Source organism: Leucoraja erinacea, chromosome 21 (assembly GCF_028641065.1).
Source record: "Leucoraja erinacea ecotype New England chromosome 21, Leri_hhj_1, whole genome shotgun sequence".
Classification (NCBI taxonomy): Eukaryota; Metazoa; Chordata; class Chondrichthyes; order Rajiformes; family Rajidae; genus Leucoraja; species Leucoraja erinaceus.
Window position 1 is genome coordinate 7,562,146 of NC_073397.1, and position 24,551 is coordinate 7,586,696.

Sequence of the window (24,551 nt, forward strand, 5' to 3'; positions counted from 1 at the left end):
CTGGAAGTGCATATCTCTGAGGATCTGTCCTGGACCCAGCACATTGATGCAGTAAGCCCGTCAACACCTCTATACCCTAGAAGATTGAGGAGAATGCCCACAAATACTCTTAAACTTTAGGTTCACAGAAAAGAGTATATTGACTGGTTGCAATACAACCTTGTACGGCAACTCGAACATCCAGGAGCAAAAGAGATTACAAAAAGTCTTATTGCAGGACTGACCTCTCCACTATCGAAGGGATCTACAAGAGGTGCTGTCTCAAAAAAAAAACAGCCAGTATCATAAAGGATCCACAACACCCTGGCAATGCTTTCATTTCAATCCTGCCATCAGGAAGAAGGTATAGGAGCCTTTAATCAACATCCATGTACAGGAACAACTTCTTCCGAACAACCATTGGGCTATTAAACACCCAACTAAAGTTGGAACTACAACTGCTTGGGTTGCACTAGGGACTTTGGGCTTTGCTTTGTTTTTGCACTATGTTGTATTTTATTTATTGAATGGTTTTGTTTGTTTACTACACTGTCTGTGCAGATAAACCTGTTATGCTACTGCTGCAAGTACAGATTATGTTGTTCTGTTTGGAGAGGTATGACAATAAAACACTCTTGACTATCTTGACTTGTGTTTTAGAGCACATTTGCTGTTTGGATTCTCAATACAGTGGTTGCAGCTTCTGCAGTGTGTTTGTAGTATAAATGTGATTTAGCTTTAGTCTGACTAATATTACTCTTAATTCAGAAACTACAGCCTCAATTGCCCTGGAGCAAATCCAACTTCCCCCTGCAACTCAAGCCTGCAAGCCTAGGTGAATCTCTTCTGCACCCTTTCCAACAATACCCTTTCTATAGCTGGACGGCCAGAACTGCACACAGTACTCCACGCGAGGTCTCACCAACAACGTGTGCAGTTGCATCGTGATGTTCTTCACCACACTGTCCACCTGACTTGCCACTTTTAGGAAGCCATTTACCTGTACTCCCAGATCTCTCTGTTCTGCAACAGTCTCTCGGGCTCTGCCATTTACTGTATATGTTTTGTCTTGGTGTGACATCACCTCACAGTTGTCAGAGTTAAATTCCATTTGCCATTCCTTGCCCACCTTCGCAACTGATCTAGATCCTATAAACTTGGATGTCCTTCCTCTCTGTCCACTGTTGGCTACATTGTTACCCAAATCGATAATGTATATAACAAACAGCAGTGGGCCTAGCACCATTCCCTGCAGATCTCTTGGTCACAGGTTTCCGGTCAGAAAAATAACCATCCGCAACTACCCTTGGACTTTCCGCCCAGCCAAATTTGAACCTATTTGGCTAGCTGACTTTGCGATCTAACCCTACAGTCTAGCCTACCATGTGTGACCTTGTTAATGGCAAACTCCTTATTGACAATATTGTTATACTCCTTATTGACAATATCCATATAGGGTGATTTCACCAAATGTCAAATGAGCGCAGATCCCCCCTCATGTGACCGAAAATTTTAACTGGAGGACATATCTCAGTTTGGTACATGTTAGTGAATGGGGAAACACGCACTTTCCCACCCGTTAAAAACATCGAAAACGGCCGATTTTTTAGCTGAAATTTTCTGTGCTAGTCGGGGTGACCGTGAAGCACAGCGACCTAAATTTTCAGGCAAAAAAAAAGATAGAAAGTAAGGTAATTACAAGAGGGAACTGAAGGTAGAAAACAGCGGAAGTGAACAGCAAACATTTGCCGTGGTGATTTACAGGTCCAAAATATCGGGAATTATCGCGTTTGCTCGCTGAATTTCATCAAAAGTAAGGCATTATTAACTTAGTTTTGATGAAATTCAGCGAGCAAACGCGATAATTCCCGATATTTTGGATCTTTAAATCTCCACGGCAAATGTTGGCTGTTGGCTGTTCACTTCCACTGTTTTCTACCTTCAGTTCCCTCTTGTAATTACCTTACTTTCTATTTTTTTTTTGCCTGAAAATTTAGGTCGCTGTGCTTCACGGTCACCTCGACTAGCACAGAAAATTTCAGCTCAAAAATCGGCCGTTTTCCATGTTTTTAACGGGTGGGAAAGTGCGTGTTTCCCCATTCACTAACATGTACCGAACTGAGATATGTCCTCCAGTTAAAATTTTCGGTCACGTGAGGGGGGATCTACGCTCATTTGACCTTTGGTGAAATCACCCTATAGACAATGTCCACTGCCCTGCCTTCATTAATCCTTTTGGTGGCCTCTTCAAAAAAAAATGCTCTTATCAGATTTGTGAGACACTTTCCCACGCACACACCTATGCTGTTTCTTCTTGTCTGCATTCTTGCCTCCGAATTCAGTATTGTTCATGAGGTTTTGCCCTTATTGTGTTTCTGTTTCTCAATTAAAATACTATTATTACTCCTGGATGGCTTGATCATTTTTTAAATCCTGGCGTAAAAAGAATCGGAAATCAGAAATGAGTCAAAGCAAGGTGTCTGTACATAAAAATAATATTCTAGATAAGGGCATGAACAAAATGTCGGGGAATGGGGGAATCTTTAAAAAGATCACATGAGAAATGACAGGAAGGGAAAGAAATTGGAAAAATGATCATACATTTTTATAATCTCCTAATTTTGTGTCTATTTTTCACTGAATGAAATGACATGAAGTCCACTAGCTAACCCTGCACAATAGCTGCTGTGTGAGCAATGAGAGGCCTGACTCAGATATTATTACATTACAGCACTCTCTTGTAATATATTCATGATTCTAGAAATGTTTGGGAACATTACTGCTTTTATATTTTTCAAAGGACAACTGTGACATGGTGTAATGGAATTATGCTAAATTCCCTAAGTCTCCTGAGGAAGTAGAGGCGTTGGTGTGCTTGTTTTGGCTGTAGCTTCAATATGGTTGGCCTGGGACAGGTTGCTGGGTTGAGGAACGAAGCTCTCAGCCATTTCCACTTTGGTAGCGTTGATGCTGCTTGGGGCATGAACTCCGCCATGCTTCCTGAAGTCGACATCTAGCTACTTCATCTTGCTGATTTTGGGGAGAGGTTATTGTCCAGATATCATGTTACGAAGCTCTCAATCTCCTTCATGGACTCCATCTTGTCATATTTGAGACCCGCCCATCACAGTGGTGTCACCTGTAAACTTATAGATGGAGTTAGAGCAGATTTTGGCTGCACGGTCATGAGTATATAAGTTGTGTAATAGCGGGGATTAGAGTTCATTCTAGCAGGGCACTGGTGTTGGCAATTATAGCAGAGGATATGTTGTTGCCTATTCTCACTGTGGTCTATGGATCAGTTAGTTGAGAATAGTGGCAGAGGGGAGGTGCTGACTCCATGGTCCAGTAGTTTGGAGATGAGTTTGAATGGTATTACTGTGTTGAACGTGGAGCTATAGCCAATAAGAGTCTAACATAAGTGTCCTTGTTTAGGTGTTCTGAAGATGAATTTAGGGCTGGGAGATGGCATCTGCTGTGGACCGGTTGCAAGGGTGGGCAAACTGCAGTGGATCAAGGCACTCTGAGAGGCTGGAGTTGATGTACACCATTACTAGTCTTTCCAAGTATTTCATGATGGTGGATGTCTGAACTACTGGATGCTAGTCATTAAGATGCACAACCTTGCTTTTCCTTGGCACCAGGATGATAAAGGTCTTAAAGCAGGTAGGGACATCAGAATGGAGTAGCGAGATGTTAACAATGTCTGTGAATACTTCTGCTAGCTGGTCCGCGCAGGCCCTGAGGATGCGGCCAGGGACTCCATCCCAGCCAGTTGCTTTCCACAAACTCACACTTGAGAAGGATGATCTTGTGTCTGCCACAGTGACCATTGGTACAGGTGCACCCAAGGCTGGCGGGTTGGTTGATATCCTTCTATTGCTTGGTTCAAAATGAGCATATAATGCCTTGAGCTTATCGGGCAGGGCCCTGTTGCCTACGATACTGCCCAACATCAATTTGTACTATACCCTGCAAAATATAACATGAAATTACATTACATTCCTTGTAACAGTTGTACCTGCACGTCCTCTATAGTTATAAGGATCTTTGTAGCTCCATTCAGAAGAAATAACCTGGGCTGAGCGACTATCATGCTGTAATTCTGGTGGACTATAAAATGTGTAAGAGCCATCTTTGTCTCCTTCGTGACTTCAGCAGATGGGAGTATGATTGGTGCTCTCTTAGAATTGTAGAACACCTTTAGACGAGTAAACTGTTTATCCTGATCCCATAGTTTGTAATTTATAGGTTGCAGAAAACACTTATTTATTGGTAATAGCTATTTGGATTTCACAATTTATTGTTGGTTTCTGCAGAGTCAGTTAAACTTTGAACTTCTTAAGCAGCCTAAAAGAAATTGTATAGTTTCTTTCAGTGACTGGTGTACAAGGACACCCCGGTCTCATTGCATTGCAACTCCCCTTTCCCTAATCTGACACCATTCAGATAATAATCTGCCGTCTTGTTCTTGCCACCAAAGTGGATAACCTCACAGTTATCCACATTATACTGCATCTGCCATGCACCTGCCCACTCACCCAACATATCCAAGTCACCCTGCAGCCTCATAGCACCCTCCTCGCAGCTCACACTGCCACCCAGCTTTGGGTCATCTGCAAATTTAGAGGTGTTACATTTAATTCCTTTGTCTAAATCGTTAATATATATTGTAAATGACTGGGGTCCCAGCACTAAGCCTTGTGGCACCCCACTAGTCACTGCCTGCCATTCTGAAAAGAACCTGTTAATCCCTACTCTTTGCTTCCTGTCTGCCAACCAGTTCTCTACCCTACCCCCAATACCATAGAGCACTAATCTCCTTATTCCTGCAATCACAGATGCAGCAAGACTTGGAGAGATCTCTGGTCTATATTAAAATTTGCATCATAAACAACACATTCTTCAATGAGGTTTGCTCATAGCTACCACTAATATACTAATGTGTAACAAATGTCTGAAAGAGCTTTGGGTCTCTTGATCCAACCCAAATTCTAAGTGAATTAGCTGGGGATGATGCTAGAAACTGGAATGGATTCTTCAGTCAGGATATTTAGTTAGGTTATCTATGTTCCAGTTGTATTCCTCATGCGGGCAATAGAGAGGCTGCTGGGTGCCCGAATTCTGAGTGATGGGATAGTTATTTTATATAAATTCATTTTTATTGAATAATTATATTTATGCGCCATCTTGAAGCCCCCCAATTGCAGTTGTAATATTACTGAAAAGCTTTTCAATACCATAACGCTACACACTTTAAATATTTGCACACCAGATAGTTTAAAAGGGCCAGGACCTTGCTTGGGAACAGAAGTAACACCAAGTCCCTGCTAAACTTACCCTTGGCTTTACATAAATCTTGCTGATCTACATGCATTCCTAGTACTATTCAAATTTTAATTCCTACCCACCGCCCATAGCTCCCCACTCCAAGCTAAATGCTCTTCTTCCAATTACACTATGGGTGGTGATCCTTTTGGACTATTGCAGCAATTCCATTCCTGAACATCTTCAACTATTTCTACTTTTAGACCTTCAGAAAACATCAGTTTGATGATCAGGCTTTTATGTTTTTTAAATATCTGTCGCATTAGCTCAGAATTACATTCTCTTCATTTAATTTTTGTAAAGTGTTTTTCTATGATTAACGCATTCAAGGTGCTTATATGTTAAAAGTTTATATTTTCAGTTATAATTCTATAATGTAGGGATAATTTTTCGGGACATGTAGCTACTGGAGGTGCAAGATCGGGACTTTCATATTTATAATATTATGGATAATTCTTATTCTATTACATGGAATGATCCATTTTATTTAATTTTAAAAGGATCATTGTTCTCATTGTAGTCACATTTAAACTGTCTTGGTTGTTCTAATGGTGATAAATTATTCCCTAGTCCAGCATTAAAACATCTTCCAAATCTGAGCAACAGCTCTTTGCTTGAAATGAATACCAAACTATAAGCAAGTATCACTTTGTTGTTTGAAGCCCATTCTCTCTTCATTTATTCGTTGTCTATGAAAATACGAACTGTCCTTGTATGCTTCCATCTTGTTTTACATGGCAGTTTCAGAGTACATTATGCGCAAACAAATAATGTTCATTAGTTTGTATTTATTCTGGGGTTCTGATAAGGATATTGGATATGGACTTCATTTATTGATTGTACGTTTCCATTTCACCACTGGATATTGGAAACAATATTAGCCTAACTTTTGATAAGCCTTTAGTCCTGATTCCCAGATTTGGGAGAAGGTTTAAAGTTATTGGTACGCAAAAATGCTTGAGAAATAGGCAACGTTTTGGGCCGAAAACCTTCTTCTTCAAAGTAGGCATACCTTGAGGAGATTTCGCAGTGGAGTAGACAAAGTGTTTAAGAAGGAACTGCAGATGCTGGAAAATCCCAGGTACACAAAAATGCTGGAATGTTGGTAATGTTGGTAATCGTTTGTAATTACTATTCTAACATAGACAGTTGAAATCTGGCTACTGAATGAAATATGTGCTTATTTATAAAACGGTTCATTCCATGCACAGAATAAGCATTGGTATTGGTTCATTTTTGTCACGTGTATCAAGATGTAGTACAAGACTTTGCGTGCTCTCAAGTCAAGTCATACTGTACATGAGTACAATCAAGCCATTACGCAGGTAGCATAAAGTGAAAAATATCAGAGTGCAGAATAAAGTGTTACAGCATTATTGTGTTACAGTTAGAGAAATTGCAGAATAAAAATTGTAAATGGAGATTGTAAGATGGGGATAAAATCCTTTAACATGTGAAAGGTCATTTCAAGAATCTGCTAACAGTGGGGATAAGGTTGTTCTTGAACCTGGGGGTGTGTACTTGCAAGCTTTTGTATCTTCTGTCTGATGGGGCAGAAGAAGAGAGAATAACTGAAAGGGGTGTTACTGAGTCTTGATTATAGTGGTTACTTTCATAAGGCAGCATGAGGTGTAGAGGGGGAGGGGTGAAGACTGATTTGTACGATGGACTGAGCTGCGTTCATGATTCTCAGCAGGATCTTGTGATTTTGGGCAGAGCATTTACCACACTAGCTGTGATACATCCAGATAGGTTGCTTTCTTTGGCGCATCTTTAGAAATTGGTAAAAATCACAAGGCGTGTCAAATTTCCATACATTTCTGAAGAAATAGATGCTCTTGTCTGTCTCGTCGATGTGGTTGGACCAAGTCAAATTGTTGGTGATATTCACGCCTAGAAAGGTGATGTTCTCAATCATCTCTACTTCAGCACCTTTGATGCAGATTGTGGTGTGTACTCCATCTCACTGCCTTAAATCTATTACCATCTGCTTCCTTTAGCTGATATTGAGGGAGAGATTGTTGTTGTGAGACCATGCTGCTAAACTCTATCTTCTTCCTACACATCTAATCATTGTTTGAGATCTGGACCATTACACTGGTGCAATTTGCATACTTGTAGATGGAGAGAGCAAAATTTGGATGCACAATCGTGAGTGCATAGGGACTTTTGTGAGGAGCTGAAGATGCAGCCATTTCAGAGCAGCGGATGCTGGGAATTATTGTGGCTGATTCTCACTGACTGGTCTGTAGGTCAGGAGGTCAAGGATCTAGCTGCAGAGAGGAGTTTGCAGATGAGTTCGGTTGGAATCAAGAACGGAACTCACTATCAAAACATGGAGGGGATGGGGGACACAATGTTTTGGCGGCGAGGCTTCGGAGGCTCAATCCAGCGCTAAAAACGGCGATTTTAAAATCGGGATCACAAAAACTTGGGGGGATATCCCCCACCTCTCAAAACATGGGGGGGGGACGTCCTTCCGCCCCTGTTTGGAAGATAGTTGACAATGGAGCTATAGTTAATAAATAGTAGTCTGAAGAATCTTTCATCAAGACCATTAACCATATAACCATATAACAATTACAGCACGGAAACAGGCCATCTCGGCCCTACAGGTCCGTGCCGAACAACTTTTTTCCATTAGTCCCACCTGCCTGCGCTCATACCATAACCCTCCATTCCCTTCTCATCCATATGCCTATCCAATTTATTTTTAAATGATACCAACGAACCTGCCTCCACCACTTCCACTGGAAGCTCATTCCACACCGCTACCTCTCTCTGAGTAAAGAAGTTCCCCCTCATGTTACCCCTAAACTTCTGTCCCTTAATTCGGAAGTCATGCCCTCTTGTTTGAATCTTCCCTATTCTCAAAGGGAAAAGCTGATCCACATCAACTCTTGTCTATCCATTGGGTAATAAGCTCAAAATCTGTAGCCTCGGGAGAAAAAAGGGATGTTGTTGGAGAGATAATCATGAAACTAGGCAGCCAGATCCTTTTGTCATGGAGTGATATGTAGTATAGAATGCGGTACAGATATATTCAACTGGCCTAATTGTGCAATGTTTGACTCTGTTTGATTTAATATTATACCCATGAAATTGAGTACTGCTGACTGAACTTGAAACAGTTTATCTCATTCATTGTGCTAATATTGGAGCTGCTGACATGTTCGGACAAACTCAGGCTGGTTTCCTCTGTTCTCTGTGGAGAACTGTAAATAGTGCATGTGGAGGAAGTATTCTGTTTTCCTGTAAGTGGAAGTTGGTGGAAATCTCAGTGCAAACTTTAACAAATGTATCAAAAGATTTCATACATGGGTGTGCTCTGAAGTTAATCTGTTGTTTAATTGGATGTCTATCCAGTTTTAAAATTGACTCTTCTGGTTATGTTTAAAATAATTTGCACTTCATTCCAATGAAATGTGAAGTTGTAGTAGGAATGAAGTCGGAATCAGGGATGGGCCTGATACCATAGTGTATGGTGAGTTTGAAGGACAGTTTAGTGGCTGGGTAGCTTGTAGATAATAACTTATCCACCTTTGAGTTGAGTTCTAATGCAGTTCCAAGTCCACCTTTAGAATCTGAAGAAGGGTTTTGGCCCGAAACGTTGCCTATTTCCTTCGCTCCATAGATGCTGCTGCACCCGCTGAGTTTCTCCAGCACTTTTGTCTACCTTTGATTTTCCAGCATCTGCAGTTCGTTCTTAAACAACCTTCTTTAGAATCACTGACAACACTATCTATTATGGCTGTATAGATAATGTTCTTAAGGCCTTGCCCCGATAGCCATAAAACTATCAAGGTGGCGACTGTGAATGGCCTTTAGCTTACGCACTCACCGAGCTTCAGTGATAACAAAATTAGTCTTCCAGTCGTGGAATCTTGATTCATTGGCTTTTAATAAAGTGATCCAAAACAAAGACATAGTTCATCACACTCCGATCTCAATTGCCGTTCCATTACATCATACTTGCTTTAAATCTGTGATCCATAGCTCAGTACATGGTTCAGTGCACTATAAAACTCAGTGCTTGTGTGGTAAAAAACTGTAAAGGGCCTGTCCCACTTTCCCGAGTCCTCAGCCGAGTTGAAAGGACCTTTAAAAAAAAAAATCAAGATTTTTGTGATCTACGAACTCCTCCTCCCGACTATCTTTTTACTCGTGGTCTTTTTGTCTTGCTGGAAAAACCGTCCCGACATTCCTGATGCCCCGAGTATCTACGGCTGGCCTAACGAGCCGCTACGATAAATCTACGGACTCCTATGGCCTCCTACGGACTCGTCACGGACATTCTCCGAGTTTGAATCGAGGGGAAAACTCGGGAGAATTCGTGAGTAACTCGGAAAAGTGGGACAGGTCTTTAAGACAACTCCATCCCACAAGGTTTAAAATGCAACTAACCTGAAAAGCCCCTAGCTCCACCGAAAGCCACACCCCTGCACATAAGCATGCTGATAACAATTAAAGGCAACTAGACAGAATTCATAAAATGCTGATCATAGCTAAATGGCCACTAATTGTTCTGAGTATATAACGAGGCAATTACTAATAAGTAACCAAAATAAGGGAGCTATGAAAGATGAACATATATCAACAAAACAAAAATAATATGTAAATATATCAGCATTCTGACTTTAGCGATTTTGCCTTCATCTTTGCCCTCTAGAAGCAAACATATTCTGGATATTGGTCTTACCAAAACATCGTTCTAAAAGGCCTGTCCCACAAGCATGCGACTCCATGCGCAAGCGTGACCTAACGTGGTCGCTTGAGCCGTACGGCCTCGCGGGGCCGGTCCCACTTCGATCGCCAGAACTGTATGGAGTTGTGCGGAGCTGGTCCCGACGTCGCATGGGGCTCCGAAAAACTGACCGCGTTCAAAAAATCCGCGCGGCAACGGCCTGCCGGCCCGCAGCCACCTCGACGCCGTACGCACCGCCTCGATGGGCGTGCGCAGCGTCTTGATGCCGTACGTCACGCGCGAACTTCCAGCGGACTTCGCTTGAACTTCACGTCACTCACTCGACCTCCGCGCGGCCCCCGCTTCTGGTTTGGTCGCGTTTGCCACATGCAGGTTGCATGCTTGTGGGATAGGCCCTTTAGTCTGAAGTTGTACTGTACGCATCAAACCCTGAATGTCCGGCATAATGTCCAGTATCTGTCCCATCAACCAAAACCTTTGTGGTGCAGTAGAATCAACCGCCAAAACAATATCACCTGGAACAAAATTTCTTCCAACCTTCGACCATCATTGCCATTCTTGGATTAGAGGCAAATATTCTTGTGTCCATTTTTTCCAAAAAAGATCTGCCATATATTGTACTTGCTTCCACCTGTGTCTCATATACAAATCTTCCTTCATAAAGAGCCCAGGTGGTAGTATTGGATTGTTCTTCAACAGAAGAATATGATTTGGTATAAGTGCTTCCAGGTCATTCGGATCATCAGCAGAGATTTCGAATCCCAGCTCAAGCTTTGGACATTCTCTGTCTGACTTACAGAGAAACTCTGGTCCATTAATCCATCTCTTATTGCTTAAGAAGCGGTCTGCTAGAAGCTTCACCCGCAGGATTTTCCTTTGTGTTAACATATTTCCATTGTGATCCATTAGTAGCACCCCTTACATAAGAGATTCTGTTTGCTACAAATGTTAGAAAATGTTTGTTTACCGGTAGTTTTCCTTTCCACTCCTTTCTCAAACTGGTCTATGAAAGTCTCATATCGCAAGGGATCACCATCAAACTTATCAATTTCCATTTGCAGTAACGTAGAAGAGATATTATGTTGAGCAAGAGACTCGTTAATTGTCATTTGATTCTAGACCAATTCATTGGGAGGTCCCAGGTTGAGCACAGATGGATATTGAACAGGCATCTGTGAAGGGTACTGTCTTGGGTAAGCTTCATCACGAGCGCCATGGCTAGCTGTTTGTCCCTGTCTGGGTGCAAATGATTGATAGGCAGGCACCTGCCCATATTGGCCAGCTTGAGCCTGTATAACAGGCCACTGAAAAGGATACTGAATTGGTGGTTTGTTACGAGCCCCATCAAGCCCCATGAATTTGTTGCTTCGGTTTAACATCCTATTGTTGAGATAAAGCTTTGTCGGCCCACCAGAGTTTTAGTGTGTGTTCAAAGCTGCGAGACCCAAGTGGGCACCGGCTCAGCAGCCCCTTCTTGGACTGAGGGACTCTTCTTCTGAGATACTCAGATTCAGATTCAGATTCTTTCAAGCTACAGAGACAACGAAATGCATTGATACTTGCAAGACGCGTGTCGAACCTCGATTTTCCAGTATCTCTGCCGTACTCTTGGCAATTGCCAATTTTGTGGCTAGTTCCAGCTGTTCTTTTTGTCTACTAAACTGCCCTTCTCATTCTTCAGCCTCTCTTAAGCCGCATTTCTTGTTCCTCAAGCTCATGCATTTTCTCCATCACTTTAACTTTTAACGAAAGAGCAGCTATGTCAGTTTCAGCTTGCACTTGAACTGATACCCTTGGCTGAACTGGCTACAGAACCAGATTTATGTCTTGGTCTTCGTGTTGAGACATTTGATACACTATCTTGATCTGTAATCTGTTCAGCCAATTTGACACTTTCTTGCATGGCACTTCCGGCTGCAGGGTCCATAGGTTCTTTGGCTTCAAGAGCTAATCCTTCATAAACTCCACAAATTCATCGAAGAATTGCACCTTTTCGTCAAACAACTGGGTGTGTCTTTCAAGCTCTTCCCCATGCAGTCGCCCTTTCGCCAATGCCTCTTGCCTTTTCTAACCTCCAGACAAAGACTCAGTAATTACTCCTGATTAGATCGCACCATCGTCACATTTTCTGTGGATTCCATCAATTTCTTCAGGCTCTCGATTTTCTTGGACACCCTTCTCCACAACTTGTCTCTCTCCTTCTGGAATTTTTCCAGATAGGCTTCTTCTATCATCTCGGTTACCTTATTTTGTCTCTTCGGATATCTTGGCTTCTCTCCGCCACCTTGTGGCTCCTCTGGCTCACCTGCTCCTTCTTGCTCCATGGATTAAACAGGTCGTTGGCACCTGCTAGCAGACGAGCGGGACTGTTTTCAAACAGCTTCTGTTTTCTCGCTTATGCAACAGTTGTTCAATAACAAACCGGTTGTATCTCATGGGTAGACAAAAATGCTGGAGAAACTCAGCGGATGAGGCAGCATCTATGGAGCGAAGGAAATAGGCAATGTTTCGGGTCAACCCTTCTCTGTATCTCATGCCTTGCTCATTTCCAAGGTTTCAAATTCTTCTAGCTGGCTCTTAATGTAAACATTCATTCATTCATTATCTAGTAATATCTCTTCGAAGTCCATAACATCCAATTAGTTTCCAAGACAATTCAAGATCCATGGCTTGGAGCTATCTCTTATCTTCAAATATGCCCCAAGACACATTTCAATAGCCGTACAAAATCTTCACAGGCTTTTCAAAGTACATTTTTTTCACTTTCAAATACGACAAATCAATCGTTCTTAAAACCAATCTTCTATACAAGAAGGAATTCACTACATCAGCTCAAGTTATGGGATGTCAAAGTCACTTTACTCTAGCTTTGCAGCTATCTCGATGTCTGATTAAACAGCTTCTGGTGTTGCAGCATAAAATATGCCAAAGGCCATTAAAACTCACGGTTTGTCGATGGATGAAGCCTTTCAGTCTTCAAATGATCCAAAACCGCATTGGTCAGCCCTTCTGACTGCTAGATTATTTATTCTAGCCCTAATCTCTTACAGAGACCCAGCTGTCTTCAATCCCTCTTCTACAGGATTAGTCTTGAATCCAGTCTTCAGGCAGTAATCTCTCACAGAGATCCAGCCCAATCTTCTGTCCCTCTTCTCTGGGACCAATCTTTAATCCACTCGATGAATCAGGTTAACTCAATAACCATCCAATGAAAGAGTTTTTTACTTAATATTATGGCCGTATAGATAATGTTCTTAAGGCCTTGCCCTGATATCCATAAAACTCCGTGGTGACTGTGAATGGCTTTAGCTTACGAACTCACCGAGCTTCAGTGATAACAAAACGAGTCTTCCAGTCGTGGAATCTTGAATCATTGGCTTTTAATAAAGTAATACAAAGCAAAGACATAGTTCATCACACTCCAATCTCAATTGCTGTTCCATAATGTAGTGTATTTTGGGTACTTGGAACTGACTCAAAAGAACTCTCAGATACAGGAGTAAACTAGCAAGCTTCTTTATTGCAGGACGCCACCATGAGTCTCCTCTAGCGCATGCGTCCCCTCGCACAAGACATAACATATGCTAATTACATTATATACATTACACTGCTCCCCCTTTAGCTTGGAGGCGAATAACACCATTTCTACTACATTAAATATAATTGATTAACACACAGTTGCAAAATTATATTATTACAGTCATCTGACATTACATCCTCATAACTGTAAACTGTATCTAAACTTAGCACTTATAATGGTTCATTCCACTCATCTTTCTAATCACCAGCTCTACCTGTATCTCTGCCTCTTTCCCTTTTTAAATATGCTAATCTAATTTGCAGATTTCATCCTGTTCTTGATATTCTGCTAAAGTTAACATTTCCTCTGTTTCTGTTCTTTATTTGTAGGTGGGATCTAACACATGACTGCAGGTTTTCGTTTTTTAGTCGCTCAATTTCCTGGCGCTGCATATTTATCTGCTCTTGTTGTATAATGACATTCTGCAATGCATAGACATTTGTCCATTGCTCAGTGAAGGAAGCTCCATGCTGGACTATACTGAAGTGTCCTAATCGCAATCGGTCCTGCATACTTTTGTCTCGACCGACAAGCCTCTCTTCTTTAGACTTTTCTGTTAACAGCTTTTTGCTCATCGTCACACATTTATTTAACCGTTCTTTGCAATGTTTAAGCCTTTTTTGCTGTTTGTCTATTTGTCTTTTTAAATTACCTTTCTGGTTATTCATCAAGAAGTAGGATCTATACTGTCCTTGCCCTACAACAGTGGCTTTGATTTGCGCTCTGTATATTTCTCTTACTACATAAGCACGGTAGTGATACTGCACTACAACTGCTGTATAAATCGGTTTGAGGAAGTCTTTCCTATATCGTTTAAGCCTTTTTTATCGTTTCAGCCTTTTCTGTTGTGCATCTATTTGTCTCCTTAGGTCTTTCCTATACCAACTCATACGGAGTACTGACTGCACTTTTACAGTAGCTCTCTTTTGCTTAACCACCATACTCTTGTAGGCAGTTTGAATGGTAATAGTTGCATCCCTCATTGACTGATGTTGCACAAACTGGGAATGCCCTATTTTGCATGCTTTGTACCATCTCTGGATCGAAATGACTGCTTGTCGAATAGCTCTGTACCGTACCCTTAATCGGTAACCACAGTATGCAGCTTGCAGAGTGACTACAGCCGCCTTTTGCATCAAGAACTGCTTTCTTGTAATGCACATTCTTATGAATGTAATGCTAATACAGCGTGCTGTCTTGGTTTTCTCTACCAATACTCTGGCTTTGATCCCATGGTATAAGGCCTGAATACACACCACTGTTTCTCTCAAACTCTTATACTGTCTCACTTGGACATCTCTTATCTTGCATGCTCTGTATCGTTGCAGTACAGCAATGGCAGACCAGCATAGTTTCTTAAAATACTGACGCTGTTTATACATCTGATAATAAGTCTGTATGACCTTGACAGATTTATGCATGCCCCGCAGTTGCCTTCGAACAAGCATTCCACGGTAGGCTGCCTGAAGCAGTACAACGCTTCTGCGTACCTTCATGTAAGTTTTGCGATCACTCTGCATTTGAAGGTGTGCCATTTAATCTCCATTTAATGGGTTTGTATTATTATAGCTGCCAATCTCATTGCCTTGTATTTACGGTATACTCTGTGCCTTCTAAATGCTGCTTGTATTACCGTTGCTGCCTTCTGTTTGTTCTGGATTTCTTTCTGTACATTCATACCCCTGAATGCAGCTTGAATAGCTAGGGTTGCCCTTTGGATGACAATTTCTCTTTGCCTTTGACTTCTGCCACTTTGCATTTACCCTTGTCCCTTAGCACTTGACCTGTGTCATTTTGCACTTGACTTGTGTCCCTTAGCACTTGACGTGTCCCTTTGCACTTGACCTTTGTCCTTTTGCACTTGACCTTTGTCCTTTTGCACTTGACCGTTGTCCTTTTGCACTTGACCTTGGTCCTTTTGCACTTGACCTTGGTCCTTTGAGGGACTCTGCCCTCTTTAGTTCAGGCTCCTTGCCTCTGGATACCCTTGGAGGTTTTGGCGAGAAATGAGCCATTAAAGCCTCCTTACACTCCTCATACATTTTATCTGTGGGCTTTGCTAGCTGCAGTAACATACGTAAGGTCTGATAACCCTCTCTTCCTAAGCCTAATATGAACCATGCTCTCTTCTTCTCCTCTGCAGCGATATCATTGGAAATGAAACAAGCCTCCAAGACTTTGGTCCATTTCTCAATATTACACCCAGAATCTAACTGGGGCACGTTTCCTACAATTTGAAAAGCCATGTTACCTGTTGCTATTCAGGTGCACTCCTTTTCTCCTTTTCTCTCACTGTGTATTCTGCACTAGACTTAATCCTTCTACACACTAAGAAGTGATCCAGCCCACTGACTATTACTAATTCTTATAATAATAGATTAATACTATTAACCAACATTTCATGTTAATAGACATTGAGAACATTTTAACCATATTTCTGCTATGCACACAGATTTACTGTTAATAACAGTGACCATTGCATTACATCCAAACAGTCCCGCTTTTACTGTGAAGGAACAGTGACCAACGCATTACATTGAACAGTCCTGCTTTTACTTTGAAGAATTTCACCGGTCCAACTTGTCGGCCTATGGACTCCAGTGCCTTCTCGACCTCTCGAGCTGTCCCCACCGGTACTTTTGCTGCTGGCCTCGCCAGACCTCCTCTTTTGCTGCCTTTGCTGGCTCCTCAGGGCTTCACCGTTACTTTTGCTGCCGCTGGCTCGCTGCCAAGTCGACTACTGCTAGTTACTGCTGCTAGTTCCTGCTTTTCTCGCGCGGACCCGCTTCTCCCTCGGCCGGCTCTCTCTCACGGCTGGGCTTTCTCCACTTTCTGCTCACGACCGGCTGAAGTGCTTGAGTGCTGAGACCCACTCTTTGCTCGGGGCCGGACTTCCTCTCACGTCCGGGCTTTCCCCCTCAGCCGGTCCGCTTCTCTTGCGCGGCCAGACCCTCTTTTCTGCTCACGGTCGGGCTGACTACTCCGACCGGGCTTTCTCTGCTCACGGCCGTCTCTTGCGACCGGGCTTTCTTTCACGACCGGTCCGCTTCTCTCGCGGCCAGTTTTCTTTTACTCTGCCGATCCGCTTCTCACGCGTGGCCGGGCTTTTTTTTTTTTCCGCTTCTCACGTGGCCGGTTTTCTCCCTCGACCGGGTTGACTCTTCTCCCAGCCGGGCTGACTCCGTTTCGTCAGTGGCTTCACTGGACTTGTCCGTGAAGTACCCGGTACTAGGCCCTCACTCGACGTCGTTGGCGGCTCCTGGGCCTGGCTGTGGGCTACACAGCCCTGGAAAATGTTCCAGGTAAGTTGACACCGTCGCTGTCCTGCTGGTTAGGCGCCCAGCTTTCGGCTGCTTTCTTCGGGTGACATCTACTTACTACCCCACTTGTTTTCCTTGCTTCCTGTTCCGACCTTGCTTTTCTTTGGCGCCAATCTAAAACCGTTTGGCGCCAAATCTTTTGGCTTGGTGCCGTTCCACTTTGTTTCCAAACACAACCTTATTTATTTCCGACAGTCCTTCTTTCCTTTTCTGTTCTTTTATCCTCGTCGTGCTGTTGTTGTGTGTTTTGGTGTAACAATTCACCTAAAACTTATACAAAGACTATTCAGCTTGAGGAATTTGACAAAAGGAAAACTTAGTCTAAAATGAGTAACAATCCGAAGGACGACATCTTGCCACGTAGACACAACATAGAGATAGCCTGACAAAACTCGCCGACTTGTACAGCTGATGTTTTAAATGCAGTCCCCGGCATAGAGGGGTCTGCAGGCCTCTCTTGTCCCGCTCGCAAACAACTGCGACACAACTCCGTATCTACAGTTTAAACTGTTAAACAATCCTGTGTGTTGCAAAACAGTCCTGTGGGTGAGTTCACAAACTCTATCCCATCCTCGTCGCCAATTGTAGTGTATTTTGGGTACTTGGAACTGACTCAAAAGAACTCTCAGATACAGGAGTAAACTAGCAAGCTTCTTTATTGCAGGACGCCACCATGAGTCTCCTCTAGCACATGTGTCCCCTCGCACAAGACATAACATATGCTAATTACATTATATACATTACACATAACGTCATAAACTTGCTTTAAATCTGCAATCCATAGCTCAGCACATGGTTCAGTGCAGGATAAAACTCAGTGCCTGTGTGGTAAAAAACTGTAAGATATCTAGCTAAATGGCTCCTGCACTACCATTGTTGGATCAATTATGGATAATGAGTCAAAGTATAGAAAGGAAGAGCGACCGTTTGATTTGAATGGTGAATGATTTTGAATGTTGCTATAACAACAACCTTGCTCTTAACGTCAGTAAAATTATGGAAATGATTGACTTCAGAAGAGGAAGGCCGAGGATTCGCAAACCTGTCTTCATCAACGGGTCGGTGGTGGAGAGAGCCAACAATATCAAGTTTCTGGGCATGGTTATCTCTATCCTGGACCCAGCACATTGATGTATCATAAAGAAAGACTGACAATATCTCCTGGATTCAACGTTCTCATGAACCTCTGCAAGTGTATGGTAGAGAGCATATTGGCTGGTTGCATCACGGCCTGGTTCAGCAACTTAAACACCCAGGAATGAAGGAGATTACAAAAAGTGTTGAATACTGCCTGGTCCATCACGGGTACTGACCTCCCACCATTGAAGGAATCTATAGGACGAACTGTCTCATAAAGGCAGTGAACATCATCAAGGACCCACACCACCTTGGCCACACACTTATTTCTCTCCTGCCTTCGGGAAGAAGTTATAGGAGTCAGAAAACTGTAAAGCCCAGATTCAGGAACAGTTCCTTCACAACAACCATCAGGCTATTGACCACGACAAATTGCAATTAAACTACAAACTGCACTAGGAACTTGGGCTTTGTTTTTTTTTACACTATATTGGGTTTATATTTATTGATTTTTTTTGTTTGTTTTGTTATATTTATCGAGTAATGTGTTTACAGATCATTTGGTGCTGCTGCAAGTAAGAATTTGGTTGTTCTGTTTGGTGCATGGGGACAGTAAAACACTCTTGACTCTTGAGTAATGTTTGAGTGACTAATTCCTTTCTGATTTCAATGATTAGAACCTGGAATACCTGCAACTTCTCATTTGGACTATCATATTATTGTGAAATGAAAGATATATGGATTTGTTTAATATCATGAGCAAAACCCATCCCCATGATTTTTTTTGCTGTATTCCTCAGTGCCCCCCCCCACCCCCCCCCCAATCTGACATTTGCCATTCCGTCCTGTTGCCGAGTGCTCTTTAAACATATCCCTTTTCATTAATTTTGAAGCATCATTCTTGGTTCAGTAAAATTGTGCTTGCTATTGACGGTAAATTCTGGGTTCTGGGCCACACCGGAGATTTAACATGCATAGTGCAAATCCACACTCCAGTGTATTGCCAATAGCATGTTGTACTGTCAAAGGTCGCATTGGCTGTGTGTAAAACATTTCATAACTCTATTGGAAAAATTAGCCTGGTCATACAATGATACTTGAGAGGCAATGTGCTCGGAGTGCTCAATAGTCTCCCAATGTTGTAATCCCCTCTTACATTGATCCACGGTACCAATGTTTTGCTAGTGTTGTCATTGTTGCAGGGACACAGCTCGTGTTTGTCACTTAAAGAGGTCTATGCGCCATTTCCTCTCTGCTTTTTGCTTGCCCACTTTTTTTCCTTACAAAATTAGTTTGCAAATTTGGCCAGAGCTCTTTTCAGGAAACATTAAAGTCTTCAGATTGCATCTGTGGCAACGGCTACAGTAGTTCTCTAAATCCTTGAACATGAGTGAGCTTATCCGGATATTTGAAGCTCCTGGGATCTGACCCATCACCAGGTACCACATATTTCTGGCTTCTGCTTTCTTCCACATCCTCCTGATGATTTGTTGTTGTTGTTGTTGTCTTCTCTTCAAAACTAAAATTGAACGTGTGTTTGAAGGATGTCTGCATGTTACATGTTAATCACTTTGCTTCTCTCTATATGAACTGTTGTGTATTGCCCAAGCATTGAGCTGGACAAAGCAATTGGAAGATCCTTTAACGCTGTGCCCTAAAAATAATCTTGCAGAATTGAACAGGATATGGGTCATATTTGCACGAGGTGAACTGGGTATTGTTGAGCAGTTACTGCCCTGAAGGGGGAGTATAACAAAATAGTTGAAACAGTGCGAGGCCATCCTCTAATCAGATCTTTTCCTTTTTTTCCCCACAGTGATGCTGCAACCTTTTGACTATGACCCGAATGAGAAAAGCAAGCACAAATTTATGGTTCAATCCATATTTGCTCCGGCAGACTGCCAAGACATGGAAGCAGTAGTACGTACTCATCTTTAGTTCCTCTCAATTTTATGCCAGTGTTGTGTGACAATTTCAGTACAGAGGGTTCAGCAAGTCTGAGGACCTTTTAGAAGAGAAAACCTTTTGGATGAGAACATTCTACATTTCTATTACCTTGTAATAAATACTTACTGATTACATTTCTGAATGTCGAAGCACTAAATCTTTCATGTTCTCATTTGATACTCCTTCTCACCAGAAGCAATTATTTCTCTTTATCTAACTTAACAGTTTAATCATCCTGAATTCCCCCACTGACATCACCCTTCTCCCAAGTGTCCCCGACACTTTCTCTTGAATCTTCCCTGTCCCCTCAGGCACATTCATTCATCTCGCCTCTCTGCATCTGCCCTAGTTGTTGTTCCCATCCAGTCACTTCCTCTTTACTCTCTCCATCCTTAACTATGGTGCCTATCCCTTGTGGAAAAGGTAAGTGCCCTTGCTCCTAATGGAAGCTTCAGTTTAGTTTTCCCGTGTGAAAGCACAGTTCCGCATTCAGCTGTTCCACATTGTTGTGAATAGTACTTCATCGCAGCATTGGACAGCTTAAAACTTGGTAAAGTCCCCAATGCGGAAAGGATTTACAATGGAAAGCAAGTGATCAGAGTCGGCTGAGATGCACAGCCCTTCCTCGTACATAGAACGTCACCCAATCAGGGGGACAACTCCAATTGCAAAGCAGCAGGGTCATTGTTACCTCAGGCAAATGGCACTGACCAAAAGTAACCACGTTAGAAATTAATGGTTTCTACATGTAACTTTTTTCAGATTGTATATGGGGTTTATATATGAATATCAATCAGTGTATTTGGAACAGCTTATATAAAGTATTACCATCCCTGTTGCTATCCTTGAGCTGGCTGCTCTTTGTATTTCAGAATTGTTAGCTTGCAGCAGAATTGTCAGTTAGCTGCTTTAGCTGAAAGTGATGCCCTGAGTGTGCCCTAAACCCGAGCCTCGGATCCCACTGAACACCACGTTGAACCATGCAAAGTCCTTAAGCCCTTTTACTGAATCAGAAGTGTGTAAGAAACAGATTAGCAGCAGCAGCTCTCCAATATGCCTCCGTCAATAAGGTATTGAGAATGTGATTAAATAGCTTAATGTGTTTTCTCTCATTCTTTACAGTGGAAAGAAGCAAAGGCAGATGAATTAATGGATTCTAAGCTGCGATGCGTCTTTGAGCTTCCCTCTGAGAATGAGAAAACAGTAAGTTTGAATAGGCTTTGTCTGGCTGAGTGATGGGGCAGAGGGTTCCAGTCTTGATCTTCCTATCGAGGGGATCAGACAAATCAGTGTCTCCTACTAATCACATAATTGATCTGACCCTGGCATTGTTGTACCGCACCAGAAGTGGTGGGGATTGGTGCAACTTTGGCCTCCCTCCAGGCTCTCAGAGAGATGTGGCTAAACCAACCTTGAACAGCTAGTTGCAACGTAAGGATTTCAGTATTTGCATGCCTGTAATGCAGTAGCTGCCGTCAACAGAGTAATGCTCATGTGGTTCAGTGAGTTTCCCCGACCAGGCCTGGACTTGGTATCTGCGGTGTAGCTTTCATAGGTGAATATCAGCTGCTAAAAGTGGGGCAATACAGGCCAGAGAAAAGCTATGGGACCTGCGTGTCAGTGATGCCTGTACATTATGGTGAAGAAAGTTCTTCTGAGTGGATGTATTGGTTATATTTTAATCTTGGAAAATTATATATTTTTTAAGTTCTAAGGTTAGGACATAGATACAATCTTCATCATGCCCATTAAATGCAAACATTGGAAGCCTCAAGCTTCTGCTAATATTGTGGAAAAGAACCAAACTTAAAAATTTGATAGTGCTATCCCATATGCTGCCCTAAGCTTGAAGAAGGGTCTCGACCTAAAACGTCACCTGTTTCTTTTCTCCAGAGATGCTGTCTGACCCACTGAGTTACTGCACCTTTTTGTGTCTATCTTAAGCTTAACTGTTGTTGCACAAACTGTTTGCTGGCTCAGTCAAATTATTCCAATCCACAGTGTCTCTCTTTTCTGTAACCTAGTCATCAAGCAGAAGGTTCAGAGTTATAGACTGAACACGTTTGAGGGGCTCCTTTCAAGTGCAGCATATTGTCAAACCTCCTCAACCAACTTAGGAGGCCATTCGGCCCAATATGGTTGTACCAGCACCACGGGGAACAGTTCCATTAACCTTATTCCCCTGTTTATTTCCTGTAATTCTCTCATACCCAGCAACTCCCCCTTGGTTCTCTTTGCCAATGAGGTACACCAAGAGGTCATTTCTGATGGCTAATTAATCCACAAGCACAGCTTTGGGACGATGGAACATGAAAGCTCCGAGCACAACAGCAGGAGTAAGGACGGGGCCCTGGAGCTGTGAGGTGGCTCCACTAACGGCTGCACCACCATGCTATGCACAAAATAGGAAACCCAATAAGAGACTGTTATTTGAATAGGTACCTGGTCACGCTGCAGGAATGTACACATACATGGACATGACCTCCCATGTACTGAAGGGCAGGTGACTGGCACACCCAGCTCCATTCAGCATCTTGAGAATGGAAAGTGGGCAAGAAGCAAAGAGATACAATGATGCAGCAGATAGTGCTACTGCCTCGTGGCTCCAGCAACCCAGGTTTAGTCCTGACCTCTGGTGCTGTCCATATGGAGTTTACATGTTTGTGACAGGGTGGGTTTCCCCCGTCTACTCCGTGTTCCCATATTCCAAAGATGTGCTAGTAGATTAATTAGCTACTGCAAATTATACCTAATGTAAAGGAGGTGGTAGACTCAGGGTAGGATTGACGAGCATTGAGAGTAGAGGGGAATAAAACTAATGGGGTTATGAATTATTTTTGAGTGCTCGGAGATTTGATGTGCTGAATGGCCTCCCTCTGTGGTTTAATAAAAGAGGTGATTAGTGTCAAAGACAACAGGACCCGGGTGAAAACCAATTTTTGAAGAATGTATCAGCACAGTGGTAGCAGGTCCCTTTAAACAACTGAAAAGGAAGCATTTGCTATGCTACAGAGGAAGAGCAGGGGAGTGGGACAAATTGTAGCTCAAGAGTACGTGCCCTCAACCTGCACTGTGAGAAAAACATCCACGTAACTACACGCAAGTCGTCAGAACTGTGTGGAGGAAGTTGATGAGGGTGGACGACTGTAGGCATTGCACACTATCGTGGAATTTTAAAAGATCTGAGGTGCTGCTCACTTGACTGTTTAACTCTGCACCATTTTCTCTTAATCTTCCAGTGGCGTCCACTACGCGCGAAGAGAAATGTAAGGAAATTGATGTAAACTTACACGGTTGTAAGATTAACATTAAGACTAATGTTAGGATCATTTGTTCCTAACAAGCTCTGAGCAGTGATGTCATGATATGCATTGCACTTGTGCTGTGGTGTTGCCATGTAATACTTAGTGATATCAATTACAGTACAGCTGGAGGTAACACTGTATAGCTCAATACCACAATTCCAATTCTTTGCATTCACCGCAGAAGCTGATGCGGTATAATTTCTCTGGACCCACATTCCTAACCTAGAATTTTAGCCTTTGGGGGATATATATATCTCATACATATATGCCATCATTTATTTATTTGCCTTTGTACTCCACAATTTGAGATTTGTAATTTAAAAAAATCATGTGTTTAAAATGCACATTGTCAGATTTTATTAAAGGCCATTTTTATACATTTTGGTTTCACCATGTAGAAATTACAGCTGTGTTTATACATAGTCCGCCCATTTCAGGGCACCATAATGTTTGGGACACATGGCTTTACAGGTGTTGCTCAGGTGTGTTTTAATGCCTCCTTAATGCAGGTATAAGAAAGATCTCAGCACCTAGTCTTTCCATTATCTTTGGAAACATTTATTACTGTTTATCAACTTGAAGACCGAAGTTGTGCCAATGAAAGTCAAAGAAGCCATTATGAGACTGAGAAACAAGAATAAAGCTGTTAGAAACATTAGCCAAACCTTAGACTTAGCAAAGTCAAATGTTTGGAAGATCATTAAGAAGAAAGAGAGCACTGGTGAGCTTACTAATCACAAATGGTCTGGCTGGCCAAGGAAGACCCCCACAACTAATGACAGAAGAATTCTCTATAATAAAGAAGTAAAACCAAACACCTGTCCGACAGATCAGAAACACTCTTCATGAGTCAGGTGTGGATTTGTCAATGACCACTGTCCACAGAAGACTTCATGAACAGAAATACAGAGGTTACACTGCAAGATTCAAACCACTGGTTAGTCGCAAAAATAGGATGGCCAGGTTACAGTTTGCCGAGAAGAGCAACCACTGTTCTGGCAAAACGTCTGGTGGAATGATGGGACAAAGATTAACTTATATCAGAGTGATGGCAAGAGCACAGTATGGAGGAGAGAAGGAACTGCCCAAGATCCAAAGCATACCACCTCATGTGTGAAACACGGTGGTAGGGGTATTATGGCCTGGGCATGTATGGCTGCTGAAGCTACTGGCTCACTTATCTTCATTGATGATACAACTGCTGATGGTAGTAGCATAATGAATTCTGAAGTGTAGACACATTCTATCTGCTCAAGTTCAAACAAATGCCTCAAAACTCATAGGCCGGCAGTTAATTCTACAGCAAGACA

General features: G+C 42.4%; 1 protein-coding gene across 1 annotated transcript in view; it reads left to right on the plus strand.

Annotated features, from left to right (window-relative positions):
• The window catches only part of vapb (VAMP (vesicle-associated membrane protein)-associated protein B and C), an 83,919-nt gene that overhangs the window by 53,847 nt on the left and 5,521 nt on the right, over positions 1-24,551 (plus strand). Inside the window, exons 3-4 of the mRNA XM_055652030.1 lie at positions 19,806-19,909; positions 21,059-21,139. Of these exons, the coding sequence (XP_055508005.1) occupies positions 19,806-19,909; positions 21,059-21,139 (185 nt within the window). The remainder of the gene's footprint in view (positions 1-19,805; positions 19,910-21,058; positions 21,140-24,551) is intronic.